We start from the raw sequence: 19,869 nt of genomic DNA, 5'->3' as shown, positions 1-19,869 counted from the left end.
TTTTCCTTTTTTTTTTTTTTTTTTTTTTTTTTTGAGTAGGGTCCACACTGGCCTTGGAGCCCAACACAGGGCTTGAACTCCTCACCCTGAGATCAATGCTTGAGCTGAAATTAAGAGTTAGATGCTTAACTGACTGAGCTACGCATGTGCCCCTGCCTTCCCTTTTCTTTATTCCAAAACTGCATTGTAAAAATGTTTCATTATGAATTTTCTCTGTTCATACTTCATCCTTTTAAATCACGCTGACATTTTATCACAGTACCCAACTGTAGCATTTCTGAAATACTGATTAAATATTAGGAAAAATTCTCTTCAGTATAAGCATATTTCTCAAAGTAATTTGTTTTTACTTTTTTTGTAATCCTCATTCTAATATCATAGAATATTTTGACGATGATTATGAAAATGGAGATTTGTTTGGATTTTTTTAAAGGTAGTCAAAATGAATTCATTATTTTGAAAGTTGTTTTTATAATTTTCACATTCTCACTGCTGTATTGGTTGGGCTCTCTCCAAAATGTTGGTTTTTTTCCTGATGATTTCAGGATTATTTCTGCCCAGGTTTGTTTTATGAAGAAACTATTTTAATAATTGTTTTTTATTTTAGCTAAAGGATACCCCCAGTGTAAAAGTTGAATGGGTGTTACATGAGTATTTAGTGAATCAAACACTGTCATGAATCATTTGGTAAAAATTGAGTGCCATCATTTTATTGAATTTTCAATAGGTTCTTAGTGATCACAATTTAGAGATAGCACGACTACAAGAATCAATAAGACATTGGGAACACGAGGTCGAAGAAATGAAGAAATCCTGTAAGATACTGGAGGCTAAAATGTAAGTTTGATACTTTATTTTTTAGCGAAGCATTTCTTTCATTTTTTAAAAAAAATTCTTTTGTATTAGATGAAAACTATATTCTCTTAATTTACTGAATTTTGTGATAGCTTTGTAAAACCACCTCTTCATTTGGAAATTAACCAGTCTTTCAGATGAACAAGAGGAAAAAAAAAAAGTTGGAGGATGAGGTAGTCATTAGGGAAAAGGCAGGGACTCTTTGGAATGAATTATTCTCACTTCAGTTCCTGACTCCCTACAAACAAATATGCTCCCAGGGGAAGGCATTGGCGGGACCTCCTGTAAGACTCACCTACCCTGGCTATGACACTTGTTCTTAGTCAGGGGGGACTTACAGAGCTTACTGAGAAAATACAAGGAAGTTTCAGGGCAAAAACTTTGACCCATGCTACTGGGACCATGAACTTGAGGAAATCTGTTCACCCCAATGTGCATAGTCCCTGCTTCCGTGTTTTATTCTGTCTTTACCTACATGCAGTGTCCTGTCATTGGTGAGCCTACGGCTCAGCATGGCCATTCGAAACCCTCTGAGTTTACCTGTCACAGGTCCACCTGTCTTTGGAGATGGACCTGCAGACTTCTCCCAGGAGAATGCTCAGATTTCTCCTCAGAAGGTGTTTGGCCCAGCTCTGATGAGGAAGGTGGGGTCTTATAGTATAAATGTGCCTTCCAGGCCTACCCCTGGGTTCTCCTGATGGTTTAAAAGACAGATTTTGGACTTGGGTAGATTCCCCAGAAGGCAAGTACATGGATCCCATGTAGAATCTGATTATAGTATGGCTTATTCCCACTAGGATCACATGTATTGTAATTAAAATTATATCTTCTAAAACAGCAATGGCACAAAAAATGCTGTTTTACCAACATCTAGCCATAAAATAAGCAATAATCCTTATACTCAGTACCAGATTAATAAGTATAAAAGCTCAAGTAATACTACAATTAAACTCAGAATAAAAAAAATCTCTTTCTCTGAAAGTGATTCAATCGTTTTAGTTCATACGTATTTTAAAGAAAAACTAGCAAATAATCATGGAGGAAGATACAGACTAGCTCTTACTTCTAAGAGTTATGATTAAAAACCTTGTTACACTGATGAAGTTTTATTTATAAGCAGTCTTCATGTTAGCTAATTTGTTTTAAATATATTTAATAAAGAAATGAGGATTCGTTGATCCATTTTTTTAAGATTTTATTTATTTGAGAGAGAGAGCATAGGCAGGGGAGCAGCAGCGGGAGAAGGAGAAGCAGACTTCCTGCTGAGCAGGGTGCCTGATGTGGCTTGATCCCAGGACTCATGACCTGGTCATGTCCTGAGCCAAAGGCAGACACTCAACTGACTGAGCCACCCAGCTGCCCCTCACTGATCTATTTTTAATGGCACATCATATATTTTTTTTCAATTCCAAGAGTTTTCATTCATATGGAATCTCCCTAAAGAAAAGTACACTTGATTAATTTGGTGACTGAAGTTTTAGGTTATTAATAAAACTATACTTTTCCCTCTTTACTACCAAGCAAATTAAAAGAAAATTCTTGCATTCATTTTGTTTTTCTCCTTTAGTTCATTTTCTCTGTCTATGGAGGTGGGAAAAGGCACATAAATCTTGCTTGGTAGATTCGAAGAGTCAAACCAGTATTGTTTTGTAATAGTCTATAATATTCTTTTAAGAGAAAATTATACAAGAAACTAAAATAATTTGCACAAATTCGTCTTCCTATTAATCTACAAGCTTTAATTTTTCCTCCATGAAATCTTTAATTTGCAAGCTTGTTACATATTCTGAGGTCCAAATATTGAAGGAAAAACAAAAGTCACTCAGCCGTCTGTATGGGGACAGTTAAGAGTAACCCAAGTTAACCACAAGTCCACAGGAGACATCGATAGTCTAAATGTTGTTCATTATTATTGATGTCCAACATGATGTGTTGGCAGCATAAAGGCAAATCCAGTGCCTACCTTTCTAAATGGGTATGGTCTTTCTTTGCCATTCAGCTGGTTTTCAGCACTTAGGAAGTGGGGGATTGGAAGCTAAATCTTGTCTATAAGTGACACGTCATCTGTGACCCAGAGTACATACTTGCCTTTGCAGTGCAAGAGGCTGTGAAAAATAGAGATACTCTCTTTAAAGTGTTGGAATTATTTCAGATGTCGTGATTGCCAGTGACTTCCATCCTGCCAAACTGTAATGATCTAGACTCTTCCTTAAAGCTCTTGAATTCTTAATGGAATTTGACACACTTCTACCTTCTTCTTCTTCTTCTTTTTTAAGGTGTTATTTATTTACTTGAGAGACAGCAAGCGAGTACAGCGAGAGAGGGAGAAGCAGATTTCCTGCTGAGCAGGGAGCCCAATTTGGGGCTCGATCCCAGGACCCCAGGACCATAACCTGAGCGAAGGCAGAGGCTTAACTGACTGAGCCACCCACACCCCCCACACTTCCACCTTCTTGAAATATTTCCTTCTTGTGGCCTCCCAAACATTATAGTCCTTTATGTCACTCACTACACTGCTCCTTCTCAGGATCCTTAACGGTTCTAATTCTTCTTTCTGGCTCTGAATTTTGGAGTTCTTGGCCCTTTTCTATTCTCACCCTCCATACATCCAGTCTTATGGCTTTATATACCCTCTGTATCCCAGTAACTCCCAAATTTATATATCCAGCACTGAGGAGCAAATGCATAGACTCTACAGCTTAATTGACCTCTCCAGTAGGAGGATATTTGTTAGATATCACAAACATAACATGCCCTAAACAGAACTCTTAATTTCCCACCTCACTGAAACAGCTCTTCCTTCAGCCTTCCATCCATTTACCTAGTTACTCCAGGGAAAACCTAGGAATCATCCACCATTCCTGTTTTCCTCACTACCTAACCCTAACCCAACTAACCAGCTAACCTAACCCAACTCAGATGCCAGCCAAATCCCAAGGTGTGTTGTTGCCTTTATCTTCAGAATATATCCTGAATCCAACAGTTTCTTACTGCCTCCACCACTACAATGTTAGTCTGAGCTACGATTCTCCCTTGTGGACCATTGTTACAGCCTTCTGCATTGTCTGTCTTCCTGTACTGTTGTCTTTCTCCACTAAAGTAGCCATAGTCATCTTTACAAGATGGAAATCAGTTCAAGTCTCTCCTCTGCTTAAAAAGAAAATAATCCTCCCCCAGTTTTCTCTGAACTTGTACTTTGTCCTCAAGCCCCTACGTGATCTAGTCTCTGTCTACCTCTCTATCCTTCTCATAATCCTCTCCTTGTCAAATATGCAAAACTTGCTCCTGCCTCAGAATATTATCTCTGGCTGTATCTTCTACGTGAAAAACTCTCTTCAGATTTCACCTATCTGGCCCCTTCTCATCATTCAGGTCCTTCACAAGTCATCTCAAGAGGCCCTCCCTTACCACCTGTCTGAAAGCATTCTGATTCTCAGGATTTCTCTGTCCTTCACTCTTTGTATTCTTTAAAGCACTTAACACTATCTGAAATTTATTATTATTATTGCTTTGATAAGTTGCTTATATTCTCAATACTTCACTAGAGTGTAATTTCCATGAGGGTAACAACTTTGAACTATAATACTTATAACACCTGCAGAGTACAAGTGTCTGATAATTGTTTCTTAATAGAGACAGAACATATTACTTCATCAAAAGTAAAATATTTTGCTTATTTTAATGAACATATCAATAAATGTGTTGTATAGGAAGATGGGGGCTGTAAGTTTCTGGTATCATAAATAATTGTGGCTTTGCTGGAAAACATGCCCTAATATGAATCTGTTTGGCTTCCTTTGATCATAGACAATTTTTTGTGAATACAAAAGAAACACTGGAAGGTTCATCTGGTATTGAAAAAGAGGAATTCTTGCAGAAGATAAAACAGGTAGGAAGATGGAAATTAGGACTTTTAGGTTGTAATTCTTTTTTTTTTTTTTTAATGATATTGAGGTATGTACCCTCTATCCCTACACTGTGAAGAATTTTGATCAGGAAGGGATGCTATACTTTGTCAAATGCTTTTCCAGCATCTATTGAGAGTATAATATGGTTCTTGTTCTTTTATTGATGTATTGTATCACATTGATTTGTGGATGTTGAACCAACCTTGCAGCCCTGGAATAAATCCCACTTGGTCGTGGTGAATAATCCTTTTAATGTACTGTTGGATCCTATTGGCTAGTATTTTGGTGAGAATTTTCACATCTGTGTTCATCAAGGATATTGGTCTATAATTCTCTTTTTTGATGGGATCCTTGTCTGGTTTTGGGATCAAGGTGATGCTGGCCTCATAAAATGAGTTTGGAAGTTTTCCTTCCATTTCTATTTTTTGGAACAGTTTCAGGAGAATAGGAATTAATTCTTCTTTAATTGTTTGGTAGAATTCCCCTGGGAAGCTGTCGGGCCCTGGGCTCTTGTTTCTTGGGAGATTTTTGATGACTGCTTCAATCTCCTTACTGGTTATGGGTCTGTTCAGGTTTTCTATTTCTTCCTGGTTCAGTTGTGGTAGTTTATATGTCTCTAGGAATGCATCCATTTTTTCCAGATTGTCAAATTTTCTGGCGTATAGTTCTTAATGTTCTTATAATTGTTTGCATTTCTTTGGTGTTGGTTGTGATCTCTCCTCTTTCATTCATGATTTTATTTATTTGGGTCCTTTCTCTTTTCTTTTTGATAAGTTTGGCCAGGGGGTAATCAACCTTATTAATTAACCAATCTTATTAATTGGTTCTTTCAAAGAACCAGCTCCTAGTTTCATTGATTTGTTCTATTTGTTTTTTTGGTTTCTATTTCATTGATTTCTGCTCTGATCTTTATTATTTCTCTTCTCCTGCTGGGTTTAGGCTTTTTTTGTTGTTCTTTCTCCAGCTCCTTTAGGTGTAGAGTTAGGTTGTGTATTTGAGACCTTTCTTGTTTCTTGAGAAAGGCTTGTATCACTTATATATTTTCCTCTCAGGACTGCCTTTGCTCTGTCCTACAGATTTTGAACCACTGTGTTTTCATTATCAATTGTTTCCATGGATTTTTTTCAATTCTTCTTTAATTTCCTGGTTGACCCATTCATTCTTTAGAAGAATGCTCTTTAATCTCCATGTATTTAGTCTCCATATATTTGAGCTCTTTCCAACTTTCCTCTTGTGATTGAGTTCTGGAGAATGTTCCATGAATGTTCCAGATAGGAAGATGGAAATTAGGACTTTTAGGTTGTTTAATTTTTGTTTAATATTTTAAACATATTTGAAAAATGTGTAATTTTCTCAAAGTAGATTTTTCATGAATTAATAATAGTCCTGGTCATTGACAGTAATTGATTTAAATATTTCTTTCCCCTCCCAAAACTACTTTATCCCAAAGTATTTTAAATATATGAAAGAGCAAATGCTATCTGTGCGAAAATGAATCATTTGGTAACTTGTCATGTGGTTGTGGTTATTTTACATTAGAAATATCCAGACCAATGGATATTTTCATGTGAATTATTTAAAAAAAAAAAAAAGGAACCTCCTTACTGTTGTGTGGTACCTATAAAGTCTAGCAACCTATACTACACTTAATAATGTCATGAAGTGTTTGAGTCAGATTAGGCCCTGAGAGAAATCTCTGGACACTTTAAATCTTAGGTTAAAAGAAATATCCTAAGTACATAATCATGGGTGTAAACCAAATTTTATCCACAAGGTTCTTAGTAGAGCATTCATTGTGATAGTTGAAAAATTAGGGGGAAGATACAGTTAAAGTCCAACAAAAGGGTCTTGGCTAATTAAGTAATATCTCATAATAGGTTACTACATGACAAATAGAACATAAAACATTGTAGGCAGATCTCTTCCAGAATGATTTGAGCTAATTAAATTCTTTCCACTTTTGGTTATGAGTTAGTAGCGTTAGGGATGGCTTTTCTCCAGGTTAGACCTACTCTGATTCTTTTAGTTGTGAAGATGCTGAAAGACAGAAACTAGACAAGGTTGGTTGGTTGGTTGGTTGGTTGGTTTTTTTTTTATATAATTTTTTATTTTTTATAAACATATATTTTTATCCCCAGGGGTACAGGTCTGTGAATCACCAGGTTTACACACTTCACAGCACTCACCAAAGCACATACCCTCCCCAATGTCCATAATCCCACCCCCTTTTCCCAAACCCCCTCCCCCCAGCAACCCTCAGTTTGTTTTGTGAGATTAAGAGTCACTTATGGTTTGTCTCCCTCCCAATCCCATTTTCTTTCATTTATTCTTCTCGTACCCACTTAAGCCCCCATGTTGCATCACCACTTCCTCATATCAGGGAGATCATATGATAGTTGTCTTTCTCTGCTTGACTTATTTCGCTAAGCATGATACGCTCTAGTTCCATCCATGTTGTCGCAAATGGCAAGATTTCATTTCTTTTGATGGCTGCATAGTATTCCATTGTGTATATATACCACATCTTCTTGATCCATTCATCTGTTGATGGACAGCAATGTCCACAATAGCCAAACTATGGTTGGTTGGTTTTTAAAGTTGTCTTTCATTCTCTGGGCAAAGGATTTCTTTTTCCTTTCTATTTATTTCCTATTGGAGGAGCTACAAGGCAGGTTCAGATAATAGCTCCATAGTTTGTAGCCCTCCAGCTGTCTGGAAACCTGGGATCCCTGTACCGGCATGGCTTACTTGCTCGTAGGGGCAAATGCAGAAGGGTTTCCCCTTAATCCATAGCCTTCAGCCAAACTTCATGAGTACAAGTTAGTGACTGCTTCAAAGGAATCGGGGCTCTGACCCATTCATTATTTCCACTGGACTCTTGGTGGCAGACAGTCTTAATTCTCATGAGGTGTAATAAGCAAGCTCAGTGAAGACCTGAAATTCTATGCTAACTTTATTTTTAATTTTCTTATTATAAAATTTCACACAGATACCGAAAAGTATATATACTGTAAATGTACAGACTTTATGTACAGATCTATCTTTTGATGGATGTAATTTATTAGTTATAATGAAGTCCAGTTTATCAACCTACTCCTTTTTGTTTTTTAAGTCCTATGTCATGAAGAAATTCTTCTCCCATGATCTTCTAGAAGCTTTATTGTTTGACTTTTCACATTTAGGACTGACTACAAGGCATCTGGAGTCTGTGTGTGCATGTGTACACTGTGAGAGGATGGTCAAGATTTATGTTTTTCCATAAGGTTGTCCAGTTAATTAGCACCATTTAATGAAAATAAGTCTTTGCCTGTTACTATATTGTAATGGCATGTTTGTCATAAATTATATGTAGATCACAAATACATCATAAATATGTATGTAGATCTGTAGACTCTCTATTATGTTCCTTTGGACTTGTCTCTCCTCACATTAAAACCAGACTTTCTTAATTAGCAGCTTTAACATAAGCCTTTATAGTTACTAGTATAAATCCAACTTTGTTTTTCAAGATTGCATCTATTCTTGGCCCTTTGAATTTCTATCAGTCTGTCAAGTTCTGCCAAAGAACCTGTTTACATTTTGACTGGAGTTGCATTATATCTATAGATCAGGTTGGGTCATATTTGTTAATATATTTTTTTAAGATTTTATTTATTTGTCATAGAGAGAGAAGCGAGAGCAAGCACAGGCAGACAGAGTGGCAGGCAGAGGCAGAGGGAGAAGCAGGCTCCCGGCCAAGCAAGGATCCCGATGTGGGACTCGATCCCAGGATGCTGGGATCATGACCCGAGCTGAAGGCAGCCATTTAACCAACTGAGCCACCCAAGCATCCCATGTTTGTTAATATGTTAAACCAATATTAATGTAATGTGACATAACGTTACATTTTTACAATATCGAGTCTTCTGACCCATGAACTTGGTGTGCCTCATTTACCTGAGGTCTTCTTTGTTTCCTTTGACATAGTTTGGTTTCACTATGAGATGTCCACGTATTCTTTTTTTATTTCTCCTGTGTGGGATTCATTGGGCTTCTTAAAGTCATGAATTACTGTATTTTATAAGTTCTGCAAAATTCTTAGTCATTATCTGTTCACATATTTCATTCTTTTTCCACTTCTTCTGAGACTCTGATCATATGTAGGTATGTACATTGTGTGTGTACAGTTATTTGTACTAATATACGTTTTTCTCTCTGTATTTTAGCCTTTCCTGTATTTTCTGCCTTTTGTCTCCCCCTGCTGTATTCTGGGCAGAATGGCCTTATTTTGGCTCTTATTTTTGGCTATTGCATTTTTTCATTGGTAATTTTCAAATCTGCTTTGTCATTCTTCACCATGTCTAATTCCTTGCTGTAACTTTCAAGTATTTCTAATATTTCTTTGATTATAGTAAGCACAGTACTTATATAGTTCAGTGTCTAATTCCATTCAGTAGCGGATGTTTTTGTAGATTTGTTTTCTGCAGTCTGTTGTTTCTGCCAATCTTTGTTCATGCCGTCTTACTTCCTTCTGTTCCTGGTGGAAAACTGTATACCAGACATTGTATTCGAATAAAAGAAATGTAGAAACAATCTGAAGTTTAAGATGATCGTATCTTCCTCAGAAACAGATTTCCATTTATTCCCATCAGATGGCTGGGGCATGACTCATCTCCAGCCACTTTAATGCAACTTGACATGTCCTGGTGAACAAAATCAGGCTGGACCATGTCTTACTAGCTTCCAACTTCCCCTTCTTCAGGATGTGAAGCTTTTTGGGATCCCAGACTGAAGTGGTGGAAGGGTTCTCAGACTCAACACCTGGGGGAGCTGTACGTGTTGATTTTTGCCCCTCTTGTCAAGTAAGAAAGTGAAATTCCCCCAAGTGTCTTCTTCCATGTCAGTAAATGTCCTCAGAGTGAAAGGAGTTTTCAGTGCTAGATTGACTACTCTGGATTCTCAGTTTCTTGTAGAATTCCTCATTATCTTGTTTGTTCTCCAGCACTTCTAATATATATTCTTTTTCATGCAGCTATTTTAGTAGTCCTCAGCCAGAAGGTTATTTTGAACTACTCAGCCCAGGACTCTTACTAAACCTGACTTTCTTACCTCATTTGAAGTAATTCAATAGAAACATCTTAAGTACAAAGTTAAGTACAAAGTTCACTAATGAGCACTATTTTTGTCCTTGAATAGAAGTATTTAGCAAGAGGCAGCCATAGTTTCTCATCCAAGAGGTTTTGAGGCAGAGCTAGTGTTGATGTTATATTTTCTTTTCCCAAGTGTAGGATGTACAGATCCTGCCAGATGATCTCAGTTTATTAATCCTGGTTCTTATTTCAATATGAATTATTATTCCATGGTTTTTCCATCGTGTTTACTACCTTTCTACATTTTTGTCATAATTTATAGGAGAGGCCCCAAGGTGTGTAATTGCATATTGGTTATAGAATTACATCACTCAGTAAATTTATGGCATACTTACTGTGTGCAAGGTAATTAGCCTAGTGCTGTGGAGTTGCCCGCATGACTGATGCCCCTCCAAGGAAATGTGAAGCACGTCCTCTACTTCAATTGCTTTGTTTTTTTTTTTTTTTTTTTTCCTAGATCGCTGAGCAACTACACAAAAATCGTTTACAGAACAAGGATCTACGGGAGAAATTTCAGACTCTTATCAGACAATATAAGATTGTCTTAAGCGAGGAGGATAAACTTTATATGCAGAAACAGAAAATTTACGAAGAGTATGTTTCTATCCATGATCCGTAAATGAATCAGCATGCCATAGTTATGGGGTGCCCTCCCTGGCCACAGAATGGTGACTCTCCACTTCAGCTTCTCCTAGTTTTCAAATCTGTTGACAACCGTGAAATATTATTTACCCCAAACACATAAGCACACTCCTAATCTGCCTCTCTATGCACTGTGTAATGCTTTCCTCCTTTGGGTCAGATCAGATCCATAAGTACCGTGTGCATTATATTTACTTCTAAATCAGCTCCCCCCGCCCCCCAAAAAAAAATCCTGCTGATCCTATGAGACTGTCTAGAGAAACTGTGAGATCCACCTTCATCAGAAACTGGCTCTTTACCTCTATTCCCTATCTCAGAGAAAGCTTTGGTCACTGAGACTGGGAAATTATTCAAGGAAATTCCTATCTTTTACTACCTGTTGGACTCCATTCAAGCACCAAGGCTAGTCAATGCCACGTCCCCGAAGTGTCTCAGATATACCCCATTTTCTTCTCCAAGTCCATTCTCTAGTTTGTCCCTCCAAAGCTCTCCCCACTTGCAGCTTTTCCCCCTTCTCTCGTTGTCCTCTCTTCCACCAGAATGATCCTTCTGAAACCTATATCCCCTTAAACATGGCTCAGTAGATAGTGGGCATTCACCAATAGTTTCTTAATGAATACAGAACAACATCTTGCAAGCATGAATTCTTTAAGCAATAATCCATCACCACAGGTGACGTGAGATTACTGGGGAGCATAATTACAGTGTCCGGGAGCACTGACGTGAAAACCGTGGGGTATTGGAGCTGCAGGCAGTTTTGCGATCATTATATCTCATCCAATTTGAACTGGTACTGAGAATCTGTTGTTAGGAGTTCTTTAGGCAAAAATTTCCCCCAGAGCAATACTGTTATCAGTTTTATTCATAAATTGTGCTGGTGAGAAACAATTGTAACACTTAAACATTTACTGTCATTACTGGTTTTTGTCTTCAACTGGGGCTGCCCTAACTGAACCCCACACTCTGGGTGGTTTCAACAACAGAAATTGATTTCTCCATTCCAGAGGCTTGGTGTCCAAGATCAGGGTGCCTGCATGGTCAGGTTCTGATAAGAGCCCTTTTTCCTGGCTTGCACATGGCTGCCTTCTCACTGCGTTTTTACACAGTAGAGAGAGGATGAGGACAAGCTCTCTGGCGTCTCTTCCTATGAGGGCCTCCACCCCATCATGACCTCATCTAATCAGGTGACTTGATCTCTTCGCAAAAGCCCCATCTTCAAATACCATCACCCTGGGTGTTAGGGCTTCACCATATGAATCTGTGGGGGACATAGTTGCATCCATAGCAGTTTTGAAGATGAGACACAGAAACAGAACAATTTCTGTTACAGGAATGCCCCTATCAATGTCTGGAAAAAACTGACATTGAACAAAACTGTATGCTTCCCATTATTCTCTTTGCAAATGGGAGACAAAATATTACCACTCTGTATAGAATGCCTCGTGGGTGCCATGCTACACACTGGCTTGCACCCTTTTCATCGCATTTAATCCTGACACATGGTGAGCATTTGTAGGCCCTATTTTATGAAGGGGGAAACTGAGGCTCGTCCACAGGCAGAGTTTCTTCCTGAGGTCACACTGCTAGAAAAAGGTAAACCCAAAATTTAAAGTTGTTATGACTGGTTCCTTCACTCTTCACAAAAGAACATGGTAGAATTGATAAATGCATTACAAGGGACATCCCCACTCAGAGGGATGGAGTCTATAGTATCCTTCTTGTGGTTTATTAATTAATAATTAATTAATGCTCTTCCCATGGCTTGGGGATTTTTAGAAGTTTAGATTTAGCCACGACTAGCAAAAAGATTCTGTTTCTATTTTTACTCATTTGTTCAGTTAATAGTTTATGAGCTGAACTTCCCAGCTTACTTTCTTACATTCTTATTTGTGACTCTGTATCCTCCCTTGCTGAGGAGTGAAGATGATGATTTCACCCTTCCACATAGCATAACTCTGTTTTTTTTTTTCATGGTAGGAATCAGAAACAACTGGTATTCATTTCTCAGAAAGAAAACTTCCTATCACAAAGAAAAGTAGACATCAAAAATATGGAAGAAGGACTTGTCACGCTCCATGATCTTCATCGGTAGGCCTTTGAAACTTTTCGTCTTCGTCTTCTCTGCATTTACTTTTTAACATACGATAACAACAGAGCTGACAACCTCTGATATCTTATAGAAAAGGAGACTTATAATTCACTGTCTCTGTTTTACACTCTAGAAGTGTCATTATCATCGAACCTATCATTGAAAGGTTAGGCAGGTCCTAAGTTCCATAAAAGCTACATGTCCATACAAGGACATGAGAAATGGACCCATTAACACTCCAGTAACAAGAATGTGCCTGAACATTGTCACAACACTGGCCCCCCTATGGTATTCATTTCTGCCACTCTAAATCCCTTTAATTTTTCTGGTTGAAAAAATAATGCTTGCACCTGATTTTAAAATTCATATATAGAAATGTTTAGCTTAGAGGAGTAAAAGTTACCCTAATCTCCCTACCCTTCCCCCAAGATCTCACTGTTAACAGTTTGCTATATATGCTTTCCATATAGGACTATGTTTGTACATCTAGAAATGGGATTGTCCTTTTCTGAAACTAGAATTTTTCCACTTACATTTGGGTAACTTACACAATGTTATGCTTCAGTTGTAGCCCAATAAAAATCTGGAAAAAATTTATCTGGGAGAAACGATAAATATGGTAAATGATAACATTTGGAGAACTTGGTAAAGGGTATAGGGGAATGTTTGTATTAGTTTTTACACTTTTCTGATTTTAAAACTATTTCAGAAGAATACAAAATTCTCTATGTGTGACCTCATTCCTCATTCTTTCTTCAACTATATAATCATTCTTTTACAGATTATGTTGTGTTATTTAACCAGTCCCCTCCTGATGGACTTTGTTTTTGTGTTTTCTTTGTGTATATGTGTGTGTGTGTGTTTTCTATATTACAAGCACTATTCAAAGTTCATATCACATAAAGATATACTTTAACATGTATATCTCTTCCCACCTGTACAACTATTTCTTTATAATAAAGTCCTTTAAAGTTGAATTACTGGATCAAAGGGGTTATATATTTTTTCATTTTTATAATTTGAATACATTTTGTTATTTGAATACAGGGCAGTGGAGCAACTAGCTTATAGTACTAAGATAGCGGTGATTGAATTTGACCTGTACCAACAGAAATCTAGAACATGCAGGATGTGTGGATTGCTTGTCCTTATGCTGTTAAACAACATACTTAAACATCTGTTTCATGTGTTGGTTTCAGATGGGAAACTATGAACTCTTCACTGTGAAAGAGCAGGAAAACAGAATTAGATAGAGTAGGGCTCCTATTTTCCACATGATTAATAGAGATTCCATAACTGGTTGTTGTGCCATCATTGCTCTGGGCACCAGGAAGCTCAGAGCCAAATTTGTGACCCAATAACTTCTTCCACTTAGGACTTTGTGTATTACTATTGTGTTATTTTAAACTAGTTCAACTTCTCAGTGAATTAAACCAAATATATAAGTAAATAAAATCACTGAGGTTGGGGCACATTGTGAAGAAACTTGCAGTTCCAGGGAGGATAATAAATTTATTGAGGTAGGAAATCAAGAGCCCAGACTATGATTCAAATGGAGAAAAAGGACGGAACACAGTTGTTTCTAGTTTCACAGCATTACCTATTCTGTTTCAGTTATGAATATTTCTATTTTTCAAAAGACAAAGTCATATTTTATTTTTCTATGTCTGAAGCACTCAATAGGAAAAAAGGGAATAAAAATAATCGAGTCTTCTAAAACTTGTGTTAGACTCTTCATTCATCTTCTATCATCTCAGATTCACAAGAAAATCTTCCATCCTCAATTGTTACTTACCCCTAGTACAAAAAGCAATATAGGCTTTCTCAATTATATGTTGCATCAAATTAGGACTCAGTCTAGAATCCAAAGTTCCTCACCAGTTTGTTGACCTTCACCTGTCCCATGTCACCATTATTACTTCCCTCAATGTCCTCTGTCTGCAGCAAGTCCATGTTGGTCAGAAGAGTCCTGACTTGCTTCTCCTTTTCCGTGTCTTTGCAAAAGATGATGTCCTTTCCATCATGAGATTTCACCTCCATTCTGCGAATCTGTCTTCCTCCCTCTGTTAAATATTAAACTCCAATAAGCTTTCCTCGATTGTCTCCCTAGACTCTTTCTTCCCTCCCTTGGGTGTCCACCACAATACTTGCACTTGTATGAAATCATAATTTTCTCTGAGTCTACCACTACCTTTAGTTGTTTCACTATGTTTGGTTTGTCTCCCAATTAGATGGTAATCTTCTTGTGCACAAGAATGATATGTCGAGTCTTTTATAAATTCTGCTGGCTTCCACAAATGCAAAACCCAACGTATGTTTTCTTGTTTTTAGAGCAACAAAGTCAGTTTATCGGAAACAAATAGAAATCCTGAGTGATAACCTGGAAAGAGAAAGTCAGAGATGGTAAAAAAAAAAAAAATTCATTTGTGTTATGAGTAGTATATGTTTATCTTAATGAATAGTGCCCCAGCTTAGGGAGGAAGTCAGAGTACTTGTTGCTGCCTGGAGTCCAAGGAAATTAGTTTCCTAAATTAAATTTTGGGTTCTCTCAGGTCTAGATGTGTTTGTTATTTTGATGTTGGGACATTGAACAGAACCAGAGTTTCCCATTTCAATCAAGTGAACTCACCAAAGAGTGAAATTGCCAACACTGGTGCAGTACCTCTTGCTTACCAGGCTTTGGTGTGGACCAGTAGAGGACCGCTGATAAATGTACGGGCTCTGAAGATGGGCTGCTTTGCTGCTCTGTCTCCTACCAGCTCTGTGCCCAAGGCCACATTATTTAGCAATCTCTCGTCTCCCGTTCCTACAAAGTGGCCAATGATGGTAGCACTCACCCTGTGAGGTCACCATGAATGGTAGATGATCTGTATCAAATATTGAGATGACTCCCTGGCACCTAGGAAGTATTTGCAAAAAATTAACTGTATTTTATTGTTGTTGTCATTGCTATTCATATCATGTACAAGACTTCAATTGCAGAGTTTTACGCTCCTCCAGTGTAGCTTTTTTATGCGGCCATGGAGGGAAAAGTTTGGAGAACCCAGAAGATGAAATCCCTTATTAGCACTCTGGGTAATTTAGGGAATTTCACTACTATTCCTGCCTGGGTCTCTTCTCTTAGCCATCTGCTCCTGAACCTTTCCCATTTCTATCCTTTACCTAAAGGAAGGGAGCTGCCACATGTGGTCTGTCCACTGTCCTATTGGATGTATAATCATATTAAGATTGAATTCTTTTATCCAATTCTTTCATTCTAAGCATTGAATTCTTTCATCTTTTCAGTACACCATTATGCCAATTTAACATTGATTCTTTGTGTTCGAATTTCTAGTGTTATAACTCAGTGGAGAGTAGCTTGTTTGAGGAAAAAACACGCCCGTTGGAGAAAGCAGATAAAAATTGAAATAGGAGAAATTTTAGATAAAACTCAGAGTTTGGAGCTCAGACGCGCTGAATTATTGCAAGAGGTAAAGGAAGTCTAAGAACTTAATAGGATTACTCCGAGTTAGTACAGCCTTAGAATTACTACCTCGTTATCAGTGATTCTCCTTCAACACCTGATTCAACCTTAACTTGTTAAAAGATGTTTTCCTTTCTGGCAATGTTTAGAGTGCATTGTTTAACTTTCTTAAGGAGTGCATCTATTTGTGGTGTATTAAGTGTAGAAATTTAGCAAACAAAGCAGCACTTCTCTCTAGAAGATGCTTTTGAAACAGGCCACCAGAAACTTATTTGATGTTAACTTTTAAGGAAGCTCTCTCTAAAAAAAAAAAAAAAAAGATACTAAACATAACTTTAGCTCTAGTATTGGCCCTCTGACCGCCGTCCCCACTCCGTATTTCCTCCTGTAGCTTATAGATATTGTCTGGTGAATAAATTAACCTCTGTAGGGAAAATGAAGTGTTCCTCTCAGTGGTAACTGTGAAATAATATAAGCTAACACTGGAGCCACGTCTCATGCAAAGAGATATTCACTCTTGGCTGTTTGAAAATGTGAGGCTGAGGGCTACACAGGCAAATGGCAAATCTTAAGGTTTAGGTTATTTTTTTTTCCCCCTTGTTAGACCACTGTACGCGAAAAAGAGATCACTGAATTTTTGGCAGAGATCGAAAAAGTTACATTAGAATTAAAACAAGCAGAGAAGAAATTTATTGTCAAAGAAAAAAAGTTAATTCAAGAGTTGAGCAAGTATGAGGTAAGTTTTGTTTTACATCTAAGAATGATTTTAGATGGCTCTGGGGGGAGGTGTATATTTCATGCTATTCTAATGAGGTCGATATAAAATCTTCCAGTGTGAGCAAGGCTACAATTTCAGTATGATCCTTTTTTTTTTTTTTCCAGAAAAAAAGAGCAAAAAAGCATTTTTTTTTCTTTTTTTTTTCAGTTAGAACAGAAAATTAGACACTTCAGGTTGGGTAGAAGTGCTGGCAAAGTCCATGGGGACAGGTGGAGGACACCAAGGAGCCACGGTGATCCGGCCCGGGGTTGGCTAGGGAAAGCAGCAAAGGGCTGGGGAGGCCAGTCAGGCCAAAGGCAGAAATCCTTATTAAAGAGAGGGCATCCCACTGAGTTGGGGCTGCGAGGAGCCAGTCTGGGGTGAGCATGGATGCTGAGCAAGGTAGAGAAAAAAGGCACGGAGTGTACCCAGGGGGCCCAGAGATGGCAGATCTCTGGAAAGACCATGGAAGACACAGCTTTTCAAGGTGATAGGGTTACCTTGAAAAGTGAGGAGGTGTTTCTGAGAGACCTACCTTGGTACACTGGAAGGAGGAGAAAAGAGATGGTGGGAGAAACCCTTCTGAACTTGATTCGTTTTGAAGAGGAACAGAGGTCTGGCTGCATGAAAGAAGGGCTTTCTTTGAAGACTACTGTCCCTTGCCAGAGCGGGGGAGCAGGGGGTCCTGACATTTCAAAGTATAGTTCTTGCCAAGCCTACACCTCCCTGCACAACCCCCACCAAATCCTGCAGAAATTGTCTGCAGATAACCGGCGCAAGAAAAGCCAGCTCCTTCTAACAGGAATGACAGAGAAGGAGCAGCTATGTCCTCCACACAAAAATAGGAGAAAAACAAGTGAAAGAGGGAACAATAGTTTCCAACAGGAGAAGAACACTCAGAAAGATGGGGTTGGAATGCATAACATCTGTGATCAAATGCTCCTACATAAATTAAAAAAAAAACAACAACAACACTGTAATTTCATAGAAGTGCCAAGGAAAGTCAGCAACGTAGAAACTTAGGAACTCAGGGAAGAGGGATCTGAAGGGGACGAGTGAGATGGAAACTGGCACAACTTAGGGAACAAAGAAAGGAGAGAAAGCATCGCATGCATTCAGATAAATTAGAAAAAATGGAAGGGAATCAGGGTGGGAAGTATTTCTCCATCAGTTGCCATCTGTCTGGGTGCCTAGTATTCTCGATGCACAAAACTCTACACTTATGGTGCTCACATCCCAGTGGAGGGAGATTGAAAATAAACAAGATAAACAAGTGGAACATTTAGTATATTCAGTGGTGAGAAATGCTATAGAGGAAAATAAAGCAGGGAGCGGGGGTAGGGTGAGTGTGTGATGCAGCCCATGTGCGGAGGGAAGAAGGACCATCAGAGAAGGAAGGGGAAGTCCTGGAGGCCGTGAGGATGTGGGCTGTGTAGCTACGTGCAGAAGCGGGCTCCAGGCAGAGGGCATGCCCAACACAAAAGATTGAGGCAGGACTGTCCGCTCTGGGGAATAGCATGGAGGTGGTGTGGCTGGAGCAGATAGGAAGGAGAGAGGGAGCCATCTTCCAGAAGGAGATGTTGAGCTGGAATGAGCAGTGCAGAGGTTTATTAGGGAGGAACACCTGTGAAAGGACTGGGCAGGGGAAGCCATTGGACATTATGGAACCCGCAAACTCTCTGTGGGGTGCTCCTGAGCAAGGAGCACCTTGTCCGTTAGCAGAGCCCTGCCTGGGGCAGGAATGACCCCACCCATGCACCACCTCCTTGCTCAGTTGGTCGATTGGGGGCCACCCCTCAAAGAGCATGATCTTCACTAGATGACCACGGAGACTCTGAAGGAGCCGACCACTGGAGGCTGGCAGTTGACCACACTCCTTGCCACAAGGCAGTGAGTCCTTCCTTGAGGGGCAATCCAAGAGGGAGGGTCATTCCCAGGTCTGCCACTTTATAGGCCATTGTGAGGACTTTGTCTTTTCTCTGCGTGGGCTGGAAAGCCAGTAGAGGGTTCCAAGGGAAGGGCTAAAACAATCTGATTTTCATTTAAATAGGAGCTCTCTAGCTGCTATGTTGGGTAAAATTTAGGAAGGTAGTGGTGGAGGCAGGAAGACCAGTGAGGAAGCCAGAACAATATTCCAAGTGGTTCAAGTAGCTCGAACCAGAATGGTAACTAAGGAAGTGATTAAAAGCAGGCAGTCAGCATGTCGGGTATTTCCTGAGATAGAGCTGGCAGAGTTTACCATTATGCTTAATGGTGAACCAGTGGAGGCAGTCCCCATCAAGCCAGCAGTGAGGTAAGGACACTAGGTAACATGGCATTGAGGCTTAAACAGTGCGATTAGATGAGGTCAGTAGGCCGTCTTCCAGCGTCCATCTCACTTGCCGGGCTGTGTCCACCTGTGTCTAATTCACACAAAGGCAGCTCACATGCCACTATTAAAAAGCAACAACCTTGGGGCGCCTGGGTGGCTCAGGGGGTTGGGCCGCTGCCTTCGGCTCAGGTCATGATCTCGGGGTCCTGGGATCGAGTCCTGGCATCGGGCTCTCTGCTCAGCAGGGAGCCTGCTTCCTCCCCTCTCTCTCTGCCTGCCTCTCTGCCTACTTGTGATCTCTCTCTGTCAAATAAATAAATAAAATCTTAAAAAAAAAAAAAAAAGCAACAACCTTGATAGATAATCCTCGTTAGTAACCCAGAGCAAACTGGAAATTGGAGTCTTATTTCTGCCTTTGGTTCGGGACGTGAGGAGCGACAGGTTTCTACACTATTCTGATCTAGTGCTGACACATTGATCATGAGTGGGATCGCTGGATCCTACAGCCTTGTGTCTGGCAAGGTTCGGTCAGAAAAGCAGAGTCCCCAGGACAAGGGTCTGTTAGAGGATGTGTCCTTCTGCGGTGGTGGGAGCTGCTTACACAGTCCAGTGAGGCTGTCAGCGTCCCGTCTGGAGCGGGGGCCTGAAGGCTGCAGGGCAGGCAGGTGGCAAGGGAAGGTGGACAGGAAGTCACAGGACAAGCTGGAACGCATCC

General features: G+C 39.4%; 1 protein-coding gene across 1 annotated transcript in view; it reads left to right on the top strand.

The window, feature by feature from the left end:
- The window catches only part of CCDC175 (coiled-coil domain containing 175), a 68,670-nt gene that overhangs the window by 16,973 nt on the left and 31,828 nt on the right, over positions 1–19,869 (top strand). Inside the window, exons 7-13 of the mRNA XM_059373316.1 lie at positions 728–837; positions 4,663–4,744; positions 10,350–10,486; positions 12,512–12,622; positions 14,955–15,026; positions 15,958–16,093; positions 16,691–16,822. Of these exons, the coding sequence (XP_059229299.1) occupies positions 728–837; positions 4,663–4,744; positions 10,350–10,486; positions 12,512–12,622; positions 14,955–15,026; positions 15,958–16,093; positions 16,691–16,822 (780 nt within the window). The remainder of the gene's footprint in view (positions 1–727; positions 838–4,662; positions 4,745–10,349; positions 10,487–12,511; positions 12,623–14,954; positions 15,027–15,957; positions 16,094–16,690; positions 16,823–19,869) is intronic.

The sequence above is a fragment of the Mustela nigripes genome, chromosome 13 (genome assembly GCF_022355385.1).
Source record: "Mustela nigripes isolate SB6536 chromosome 13, MUSNIG.SB6536, whole genome shotgun sequence".
Taxonomy (NCBI): domain Eukaryota; kingdom Metazoa; phylum Chordata; class Mammalia; order Carnivora; family Mustelidae; genus Mustela; species Mustela nigripes.
This window is presented reverse-complemented; position numbering and strand designations above follow the sequence as displayed.